At 31.1% G+C, this 11,832-nt stretch overlaps 2 protein-coding genes and 1 pseudogene across 3 annotated transcripts; 1 reads left to right on the plus strand and 2 right to left on the minus strand.

Annotated features, from left to right (window-relative positions):
- Positions 1-1,005: 1,005 nt before the first annotated feature.
- On the plus strand, positions 1,006-2,897 carry LOC8277890 (transcription factor MYB36). Of its 2 annotated transcripts, none has more exons than XM_048371654.1 (3): positions 1,006-1,374; positions 1,484-1,616; positions 1,817-2,897. In XM_048371654.1, exons 1-3 carry the CDS (start codon positions 1,008-1,010, stop codon positions 2,664-2,666), a joined length of 1,350 nt encoding a protein of 449 aa, XP_048227611.1. In that variant the 5' UTR covers positions 1,006-1,007; the 3' UTR covers positions 2,667-2,897. The 2 variants fall into 2 exon arrangements, with proteins under 2 accessions (XP_048227611.1, XP_015579086.2); XM_015723600.3 differs by having other exon boundaries at positions 1,487-1,616.
- A 3,402-nt stretch (positions 2,898-6,299) lies between these two features.
- On the minus strand, positions 6,300-8,193 carry LOC107261812. Its single transcript, XM_015723601.3, has 2 exons — positions 8,091-8,193; positions 6,300-7,208 (listed from the first exon to the last, which is right to left on the minus strand). The coding sequence occupies exon 2, from the start codon at positions 7,197-7,199 to the stop codon at positions 6,552-6,554; it is 648 nt and encodes a 215-aa protein (XP_015579087.1). The 5' UTR covers positions 7,200-7,208; positions 8,091-8,193; the 3' UTR covers positions 6,300-6,551.
- A 1,451-nt stretch (positions 8,194-9,644) lies between these two features.
- LOC112535875 lies at positions 9,645-11,515 on the minus strand (annotated as a pseudogene).
- Positions 11,516-11,832: the final 317 nt, after the last annotated feature.

The raw sequence follows: 11,832 nt of genomic DNA on the forward strand, positions 1-11,832 counted from the left end.
GACTATATAAATAATGGTCATCCCCTTACAGTTATTACAAAAATAAAAATTCATATAATACGGAGAATATAACTCTAATCAAACTTTAAAATCTAAAAATTAAGTACTTTTATTATTTTTCACACAATACTACATTCACTTTTATTGGTTCAGTAAAAAAAGATAACCATTCACCTCATAATTAGAGGTTTGTAAAGAAAAAAGATAACTCCACAAAGACAATTGACATGAAATCAATGTCATGTATATTTTAAATCATTAGATTTATTAGACACAACCGCTGGATAAAAAACTTACTAATAAATAATAAATTACTTTTTTATCGGTTACATACAATATAAGTGTAAAATTTAGTAATGTTTATATTTATTTTACTGATTATATAAATTTCTAAGAAAAAATTAACATTTTTATTAAAGGTAACATTTTTATGAAACCGTTGTCACATTACACCAAATAATAAGCCGTAGCCAGCTCCAAGAAACTCTCTGAACTTATGGGTTTATTAGCATTTTTAGAACTTGTAACCAGTCCCAACAACATGCTCTTAGTATAGCATTTTGATTGCAGCTCTCAAGGCATATAGGGTTGTCGTTCCAAGAAATTAGAGCAGCTAAAGTAATAATATAAGGTTCGTCCAAAAGATATACATGGAGAAGTCAATCAGATTATTGAAATTAAATTATATATATATATAACATTTCTCTAATTAACTACATAGTAATCCTATGGTCTAACAAAACCAATACAAGGTAGAGTAATAATTGAACATTTCAAGGATATTGGAGACAAACTAAAAGCATAGAGGTTTCTTTCAATACTTAATCAACTGTGGCATGCATTGTATGTTCAAATTAATAAACTAATTAACCTACCTGGAAAAAAGCAAGTCTTATTTAAAAAAGGAAAAAAAACATAAACAACGAAGAAAATATTGTATATGTACTTTGTCCAGTTGCATGTCCTGTTAATTAAATATGTTGGATTATCAAACTAATCCAAAAAGGATGAGAGAGACAGAGAGAACCCTAGCAGGGAAAAGAAAAACCCTAGAGAAGAGAAGTTGGATTGAAAATTCTGAGAGAAGGAGAAGGGAGAAGGTGAGGTATAAGACTTTTTGTCCTCAGAAAGTATCACATCACCCACTCTTCCTACCTATAAATTTTGGTCATCCCTTTCTCATATTTCCCAACAATCTCCTGGCGCAGACAAGAAGAGAGAGAGAGAACATAGAAGAGATGGGTAGAGCTCCTTGTTGTGATAAGGCAAATGTCAAGAAAGGACCCTGGTCACCTGAAGAGGATGCTACGCTTAAAGCTTATATTGAACAATATGGTACTGGAGGCAACTGGATTGCACTTCCTCAAAAAATTGGTACATACCCAGTTTCTTTTAACACTTATCATTCAAATATTTGTTCTTTTCAAGAATTTATCAATTTCTTTTCTGTTTTTGCTCATCCTTTTTGTGGGGTTTTGTCTAGTAGGGCTTAAGAGATGTGGAAAAAGCTGCAGATTGAGATGGTTAAATTACTTGAGGCCCAATATCAAACATGGTGGATTCTCTGAAGAAGAAGACAACATCATCTGCAGCCTCTATATAAGTATTGGCAGCAGGTACATATACCCTCCTCTCTCTTTTTCATGGATTTCAATAGGAACTGGTTGTCTTTTTTCTTTGTCCATGAATCTTTTGTATAAGATACAATATTTTTTTACTAGCCTGTCAGATTCATATCTTAGTTTCTAGCTTCTTGTTTCTTCTTTCTTGGATGCAAAAGGCATGTGATTTACTCAAATTCGATCTACTTTATTAGGTGGTCCATAATTGCAGCTCAATTACCAGGAAGAACAGATAATGATATTAAGAACTACTGGAACACAAGGCTGAAGAAGAAACTGCTTGGAAGGCGCAAACAAGCTAACATCAATCGGCCATCATCTGCCAGTACTCCAGCGGAGTCGAACCGGATAGAAGATGCTTCTTCTTCAATGGCCTTGAGCAACTCCGCGCTTGAAAGGCTGCAGCTGCATATGCAACTTCAAAGCCTTCAAAACCCTCTCTCTGTCTACAACAATCCTGCACTGTGGCCTAAGTTGCATCCTCTCCAGGAAAAGCTGCTCCTCCAATCTATGGCTGAAACTTCTAATACTATCATGCAACAGTTGTTGCCTACCCCTCAACAAGGGCATGAACAAAAGCTTGATATCTATGAACAACTATCAGGTTCTATAGCGCTTGAGAATCAGAATTACCCAAGATTCGACAATCCTAAGGTGGATGGTTTGGAGAATTCTTTTAATGCTATAACATCTTCAGACAGCTCAGTTCCCTTCAACAATGGTAACAGTGTTGCAGACTCTATAGCTATGGAAGGGAGGGCGAATGGTGTTGACCAGTCTGTTGCAGCAATCCAGCCTGTTTCGACATTCCAAGCTGAGCTCGAGAACTTTCTCAGTAACAAAACATCTGGGTTTGTGTCACAAGAAGATCAGATTACTGAATTTGATTGTTTCAGAGAAATGAATGGTTCAAAGGACAGCTTGGTCTGGTGGTCTAATGACTTTGAGACAAAATCAGCATCCTCAAATTCATGGGATTCCACTTCTGTTCTTCAGTCTGAAGGGATGTTTCAAGATTATCATGAATTAGGCTATAATATGTAATCAACTTGGTAAAACAGAAAGAAAAAGAAAGAGGAATTAGACAGTCTTTTAAGCTGCTTATTGTGATGGTCATAAGATGAGGAAGAGAAGTCGGACAATCTGCTGTTAGCAAAGGGTTTCTGTAAATTGTGTGAATAATGTTAATGTCCTTCTTAGAGTCATGCCAAATCAATGTTTTTCATATATATATTCATACGTAAATTTTTTTTTTTTTTCTTTTCAATCTCCTGATCAAATTTGCATATGCTATTAATTATCTTTATAAATGATAATCCCTCGTTCAAAAGAAAAGGGGAAAAAAATAAAGAAAGAAACAGGCTGCAAACCTTTCATGGAATCTTACTACTATATAACATCTCATGGTTTGAGCTTCATTTATCATTTCGAGTTCAATTCTTATAAATTATAATTTAACATCTTAACTCAAGTGTTATATTGTTTGAATCTTAAACCAAGTGCTAAGAAGAAACTCTATTGCATTTTCACGATTAGATTGTCAGAATGAGATGACTGTAAGTGAAAGTAAAGCCAAATTCATGAAATGTTAATTGTACCTCAATCTGATGATTGCAAGATCAGACGTGAGCATTGACCAATCAGTGAGGACGATTCTTGACGCAGAATCAAAACAAACAAACGCGTATTCTTGTGGGACATTAGATCGATAGACAGAATCTAAACGCCATATAATCCTTTCTAGTCTACAATCCATGTACGCAACAATAACAACATTTGGTTAATATGTCATGGCCCCTCTATTTGGCTTAAAATTTATGTGATTAATAAAAAAAGAAGTTTTATTCATGGTTATACTCACCATAATAAAACTGATAATGCAGTTACTAAAGAAACATTAACCTAATTAAATCTCTTTTTAAAAAAAAAACGTTCTTATTATTTGAATTAGGCATCAAATATATATATACTTTGGTATTAAATGATTGACACATATATCAATCATCTACCGATTTGATATATAAGTTAAAACATATTCTAAATTTATATAAAAGTGTTTAATTCTATCTTAATATAGGTCCTAGCTATATTCAAACCGTGATGTAAAGATATAAATAATAAATAATTTAACAAGTTTCGGATTCGTTTTTGTATTAGAGAAATGTCTGATATGAATATGTATTTTATAGAATCTAACAGTTTCTTTTCTTAATTTTACTTTCATAAAATGTGATGTATGCCTTGTTGTTTAACCAAAGTTTCAAACATATTCTATCTTTTTAAAATAAAATAAAAAAAGAGAACACTATAGCCAAATTCAATGAAGCAAAAATTATATAGAAGACGGCAATTTCATTAGGAAAAACAAATAAAAGAGAAGAAAAAAAGGGAAGAGTTATTTGTGGTGTAACTCACAAAAGTTTGCGTATTATTCTAAGAAAAATGAGAACATGGAGCCTAAGAATTATCCATACAAATGTTCGTAAAATGGCTTATGGGGTCAACTAATTGGAGTTAGTACCAACCGCCTAACATATCCTATTTATATTCATTTGTTTTCCTAAATACTCCCAAAACAAATGTATTCATGTTTTTTAGAAGGGAGAAAAAAAAGATTAACAAAACAAAATATATCAATTTTTTTAAGTTTTAAAAAAGTAATTTATGGATTAAAGAAACAAAAATTGATGTCATAATTTAGTGGCATGTTCAAAAGGCAGATTAGTTTAATTCAGTCTAAGACCTCATATATTATAATTATATAATATTTATTTTTATATGAAAAATATATATATATATATATATTACATATTACATATTATAATATAACATGATATTAGCTACGGAGCATATTAAAGTTTCTCTTTGCATATTTTCTTTTTCTTTAATACAATTTAATTATCAAATTTTGGGACCTTCTTGCTACAAATATACCCATTGCAAATTAGGTATTTCATATTGTCTGTAATAGTTCTTTTTATTTTGAAAAGTTTGATTTGTATAGTAAAGACTATTTTTAATTAATCTTCAATTATAAAGAGTAAAAATATTTATTTAAATTTAATGATTTTTTTTACCTTTATATTTTACTTTTCTCCATAAGTATTAATAATGTTTTTCTTTAAGATTAAGCTTTTGCTAATAAAAATTAAAATAAAACGAATATAAATTTATAATATAAACATCTTCTTTAAGATTCATGGCCGTTCAACTGTTGACAGTGGCTCTTTTCTTTTTATCTCTCTTTTTCTTTTGGCTTCTCTCTTTGCTTCATCGCTCTTTTTTCTGGCTCTATTCTAACTGATTTGCGTTTTATGTTTATATTCATTTAATAATAAGATTGGTATATAAAATCACTAGTTATAATTAACTTTTATAAATTTTCATTTATGTCTTAAATTTTTCTATAGTGTTAAATCTTTTTTTTTTTTTCGAGAGTGAAAATTAAAAAGATGTTGATCCTTATAAAGTTTGATGATGAATAGAAGAGATTTTCTTTTTTATTATATATATTTCTTGATTGTTGTTGTTAATTTTTTAATTTTTTATAATAAAAAATAATTATAATACATTGAATAGAAAGTAAAGTTTAATTCCTCAAACCAATTTTTTATTTTGTATTTAGAAATAAGCAGCACATTAAAATCTTATTTTATGAAACGTTTCTTTATAATAAATAATATAACATATATAAAAATTTGTGATAAAAACTTGTCTAAATGGAATATCTTTTTAAGTAGACTTAGTGCGTAAATCAGAATTGACTTCTCATTTGCTCACCCTCTTAAAAATCAAGAATCATTAGTGAAAGGGAATGTTATTTTACATCCTTGGACATGGTTATGCTGCCTGAGTTCATCAATAACTTCAGCACCACACTAGTTTCTCAGGCATAGTGTCTGCACCATTCTAAATTTTCTGTTTTATATATACTCCCATCCAATTTTGGTAGGCATTTTTATTTTGTATAAGAATTAAGAAATTCAGTTTTCTTAATTTATTATCACTACTTTTAACTATTTTCTTGCTAATTTCAAATATTGATAGACTTATTCACCTACCTATAATTTTTGATATGCAAATAAAAGAATTTTGAATTGTAATTTAAAAATTTATAATTTCAAAATCAGGTAAGTAGAAATTAACTATAAATGTTATATTTATGTTAATTTAGTGAAGACCATTTTAGCCATTTAATCATTAAATTAATAACTAAAAAATGTGATCTATATTTTTGAACGGGAGCTTCACACACAAAAAGATAAAGCCTATAAAAGTTGAATAGAGAATAATTTTTTTTTTTTTAATTTTTTTTTCATAAGATTGAAATTTCAGGCATTTTCCTCCATTATATCCTACAAGAAACTAGAGCAAGAAAAAGTGCTCAAAACCCATGCCGAAGTATTGTTAAAACTCATCTTTCTCAAAAATTAATTTTTTTTTTTTAAAAAGAAAAAAGAAAGAAAAGAAACATTATGCCTCCTACCTTAAGAGTAAAGGTGGTTAGTGCCCAAGGTTAAACCAAACATGAGTACTATCTCCCTTTGCAGCCAAGACATCATCTCTCTTTACACAATTGCAAAAAGAAACAGCAGTAGCTCTAGCAATGCAAGGTTATCACCATAAATGACAAAAGCCATAAAAAGAAAAACAAGTATTCAGTTATAGAGAACACTATAAGCATCAACCAGAGAGCTAATTCATATTATAAATAGATAGTCATGCCAACCACAACTTAAAGCAAATCCTTAAAGTTCTTAACACAGTCATACTAGCAAATTGTAAAAGCAAACTGTTCTGGCTTAGTCTATTACATAAACCAGAGGACTAAGTTTAATACCCAACTTAGAGAACATATTCACATATACAAACAGTCCTAGATTCCATATTGATGCTTGGCATAAAGACCCACAAAACTCATAAGAGTTACTACTTCAAATACTTGTTGCTGGAGGAGTTGCTGCTTTTTTCCCTGCTGCCGCTGCCTTTTCCATAATCAACCCTGCGAAACCTCTCTTCCTTCTGGTACTCAAAGTAGCCATTTTTGTCACCAACCCTGAAAGAAGAGGTGGTTTTGTACTCATCCTTGTAGCCAACCCTTCCAGTGAATCTCCCCTTGAATACATCACCAGTAGAACTGCTCTCCTTCATTGTTGTGCGCATATAACCACCAGTCTGCTTGTTCACAATACTGTTCTTTGTTGTCCATTCGTGACTGCTAGATTGGGAAGGAGCTATACCCTTGTAAGAAGGCTTTGAATTCCCTCCATAGTTCTTCGTAGGCCCTTGGTTACTATTGGATTGGCGCGGAGCTATATTGCTGTAAGAGGATTTTGAATTCCCTCCGTGGTTCTTTGTAGTCCCTTGATGACTATTGGATTGACCCGGATCTACGGTTTTGTAAGAAGCTTTTGAATTTCCTCCATAGTTCGCTGTAGTCCGTTGATGACTATTGCATTGCTTCGGAGCTATGTTGCAGAAAGAAGCTTTTGAATTCCCTCCGTAGTTCTTTGGCACAACCTCGATATAGCCTATATAAGCCACCTTGAGCTTTGAATCTGTGCATCCTTTCCCCATTGCTGTACACTGTAAATTTTTTTTTTTAAAAGAAGAAACAAGGATAATGATCCAATTTCAGAGGAAAGACTGAAAGCTGAAATCATACAATTTTATTCTAAATAAAGAAGGAATTAATCAAGTACTAAATATAGCAACCCATTGTATTCAAATTTAGTTTGCTAATCAAAATAACAGATCAAACAGCAACATGAGACTCATTTCTAGAAGACAAAGCATACAACACAAGGAATTTAAAAAGTCTAATAGGAAGCTAATATTTATGAATTCATAAGTAAACTTTGATCATTCATAATCATTTCTCTAATATCAACTGACCTTACAATGAGTAACCCATGATGAATTTCTAAAGATACGAGAATCAATTTATGCAGTTCACTAACATTTGCTTGTGAAATTAATTATAGCTTAGCAAGAAATTGAATATCAAACACTAAAATATATTTATTCAATTCAAAGCTACATGGGTATGCAGATTTAGAACCCAAATCTATCAAGTCATCACATTACCAGCTCACCTCTGTATAGTAAATAATTCAGAGAAGTGGACCCAATAACATATATATGTACTTATGCAACTCATTGCAAAGAAAGCACTCATTTCATTACTGGAAAAATGACACATTTAAAGAACAACAGTCCTACTAAAACCCTAAAATAACAAAAAGGCCCTGCATCTAACGACCCAAATCATAATCACAACAGAGAGACCTTCAGAACACACAAAATAAAACAAATACATAACCAAAGAAACCCAGACAATGATAGAACAACACTGAAGCGTAACAAACATCGAAAACAGAAAGAAAAAAACAAAACAACAGAGGCAAAGGATTGTTCTTCTAGTATCTTTGCGAAATCAAGATGAAAGAAAAAGAAGTAAACGGGTACCAATGTTTCTTTTTTATAGGAAAGGTACTAGGGTTTCTGGGTTGGCTTCTATACTACTATACGGTCATTTTATAGAGTGGTTGAAGAGAGAAAGACCAACTAGACATGCAATGTCAACCGTTGATTCGATATTTGATGGTTGGAAAACTAACAGTCGTGGGACCTTTAGCTTGACGCGACAATATAATTGATCAAGAAAGGAAAATGTTTCGCAAGAAAATAAAAATGAGAAACATATAAAACTTGAACGGTTTTTCTTTTAAAGAGAAAAAAAGAACTTGAACGGTTTTGTTGGTGTCATGCAGCCTAAAGACCGTTGGGCTTGCTAACACAGTCAATATTTTTCATAACAATTGAAAACTATCACAAAAATACATAAAAATAAAAAATAAAAATTATAAATTTGATTATCTAGTTTAATCTTTTGACACAATAGATCATGTAAATTTTTTAGTAATATTTTAGTATTTTGAGAATTAAAATGTTAATAATTTATATTGATACTATTAATTAAATAATCATAGTTCATCCATTTAGTGTTAATTGATTGCAATTTCACCACTATTCCACTCATTACCAACTTAGATTTCATACAAGACTAGTTATGTCAAATTTAATAGAGTTTGGAGAGAAAAATTAAAAAAAAATAGTTTTATAATTTTTTTTTTTTAAATTCTAATCAATTCCAACGAATTTTGAATGATCTAATAAGATTAGAGAATTCTATATTTCATCATCTATCTGACAAGATTAATTTTGCAGCGATCGAATTTCGTTTAAAATCTAATATCCAAAATTCTTAACAGTATTAATGAATTTTTACACAAATTGATAACAATATAATTCTCAGGATACTAAAGTGTCACTAAAAAAATCACAGAACCTCTTGTGTCAAAAGGTTAACCACATGATCAACTTTTATATTTTTTTTTAAGAAACATAGAAAAAAGATGAAATTTTTACCGTGAAAGTTTCTTAAGTGAGTCGGGACAATATTTGATTTAATTGAATTTAATAGAAAAACTAATTTATTTTTATACTTTAAAAAGAGCATCAAGTAAATTAAATAAAAAACTAAGAAAATATTTAATATTCTTATAATAATTTTAGAAAAATAGATATCGGGTGAAATTTGTTTTTAAAAGTTTCTTTGGTCAAAAATCTATTTTTGTTTGTTAGGGTTTAGAGCCATGGACTACTAAGAGTAGTCATTTTCTTTATATATTTATCATTATAAAGCTCCATCACCATATTAATAGATAATATACCAAAAATAAAAATTTATACTCAGAAGACCTTTTTTTTATTTTGGTAAGTAATGTAGTACATATTATTTTGCGATGCATGTGGTGCGTGAAAATGAAATTACGTTTCCTTGTACAACTTTGAAACAAAAATTCAAGTGATTCTGAAGTTTTAGTTTTAGATTTGAATTATTTACATATATATGAAACAAAAATCAAAGTGCTTTTTCAATTGAATATTTGTTCATATGTTACATATTTAGCTGTCAAATATGATAAAATGCTTGAATTTTTATTCTTTTTTGAAAAAATTTATCATGATTATCTTTCAATGTTTGGGTTAACATGCAATAAGCAAGTGGGTATATACTCTAATCCAGTGGCCTATAACATTTACATATAAAATTAACAAAACATCTTCTGATATGTCTTGTTTTTAGAATGTTGGGTATTGAAGCTTCGAGATTGCTGCTTGACCACCGTCTCTCCAGCATTTTCCACCATCAGTGGCAGTGCCTCCATCTTATTTGTGTAGCACTACACAAAGTCTATTTTTTTATAGGGAATTTTGAGTTCCATATTGTAAAAGAGATTCTACTATGACTTCTTTTTTTAAAAAAAAAAAATGAAAAGGAAAAAAGAAAATACCAACTATATTAAAAATAGACCTAATGGTCAAAAAAAAAAAAAAACCAACTCTACATTACATACATAAAACTGACCCAATGTTAACTAAAATCTAAAATTGTAAATTGGCCAACGTTATAAAGAATTTTGCAATTCTGACTAGATTTTCAAAATTCACATAAGGTTTGGATTATTTTGACCATTAAAAGACTTAAATATATCATTGCAATCCCTATAATTCCAGGCCTTTTCCAAGAAAACTGATTAAAAACCATATCAAGCTATTGCTAAAACAATATCTTAACAGTACAGTGCACTGAAATTTGCTTTTACATGTCACTTCCTACCATAAGAAGTAAGGGATCTAGTGCCTTGGGATAATTAAAACATGAGCACCATTTTCCTCTGAAGACAAAAACATCATCTCTAGCCTCTAGCAGTGCAAAGTTATCACCATAAATGATAACATTAAGCTAAATGAAGCACAATAGGTATCATAAAACAAAAACTTGAAAGTCCTTAACACACAGTCATACTAGCAACTAGCAAATTATAAAAGCAAACTGTTCTGCCTTTTAGACTACTACTTGAAATTAAACCATAGGATATAAAAGACCCAGAAACTTAGAAAACAAAAAACATTTTCATCTTCAGAAACAGTCCTAAATTCCATACCGGTGCTTGGCATAAAAGACCCAGAAATTCATATAGAGTTACTACTTCAAGTACTTGTTGCTGGAGTAGCTGCTGCTTTTTGTCCTGCTGCCTCCACTGCTGCTACCATTGCCATAATCAACCCTGCGACACCTCTCTTCCACCTGATACTCAGAATAGCCACTTTTGTCACCAAACTTGAGAGTTGAGGTGGTTTTGTACTCATCCTTGCACCCAACCCTTCCAGTGGATATCTCCTATCACCAGTAGAACTGCTCTCCTTCACTGTTGAACGCATATAACCACCAGTCTGCTTGTCCACAATGCTGTTCTTCGTAGTCCACTGGTGACTATTGGATTGACTTGGTGTTATGTCGTTGTTGTAAGAAGCTTTTGAACTCCCTCCATAGTTATTTGGCGCAACTTCCACATAGCCTATGTAACCCACCTTAGGCTCTGAATCTGTGTATCTTCCCCCATTGCTATACACAGTAAAACAACACAATGATATAGTTTCAGAGGAAAGTCTAAGACCTGAAGTCATACAAATAATTCACAAAAATGAACATAATACATATATAATTTGTAACTAATTAGGAAGAATGCATATTTAGTTCACTCAATTTGTTATTTGAAAAATGAGTGCTACTGAAACCTTAAAACAACAAGAGCAACAAAAGAGAAAAAAGGTAACCCAAATCATAATCATAACAGAGACGCCTAAAGAAACAAAATAAGACAAAGCCATAACAAAAGAAACCCAGATCAAAGGCCAAAAGATTATAGGTTCTTATACAAATCAAATGAGTCGATTTTTTTGCAAATAATCGTTAACAAAATCTTGATAAACGTGAAGATGAGTAAAAATAAACAAAGCTGAAACTGAAAGATGGTACCCATTATAATACAGCCCATTTATAAGGCAATTCCTAGTTAAAGGAACTAAAAGATCGTCATACAACACAAGAAGAATAGCATAGAAAACAACAGAGGGCAGAGGGTTTACTTTCAGTACCTTTGCTTGATCAACCAGAGAGAAGAAAAGGTAAAATGGACACTAGGGTTTTTGGGCTGTTGAGTAGTGTACTACCATACTACTATAGGATCTTTATATAGCGGTTGAAGAGAGAAAGAGCAACTAAACATGCAATATCAACCATTGATTCCCACTCTGACAGATGGATGGAAAGCAAACAAACGTGACCTTTAGGATGACA

The sequence above is a fragment of the Ricinus communis genome, chromosome 3 (genome assembly GCF_019578655.1).
Source record: "Ricinus communis isolate WT05 ecotype wild-type chromosome 3, ASM1957865v1, whole genome shotgun sequence".
In the NCBI taxonomy this organism is placed as follows: domain Eukaryota; kingdom Viridiplantae; phylum Streptophyta; class Magnoliopsida; order Malpighiales; family Euphorbiaceae; genus Ricinus; species Ricinus communis.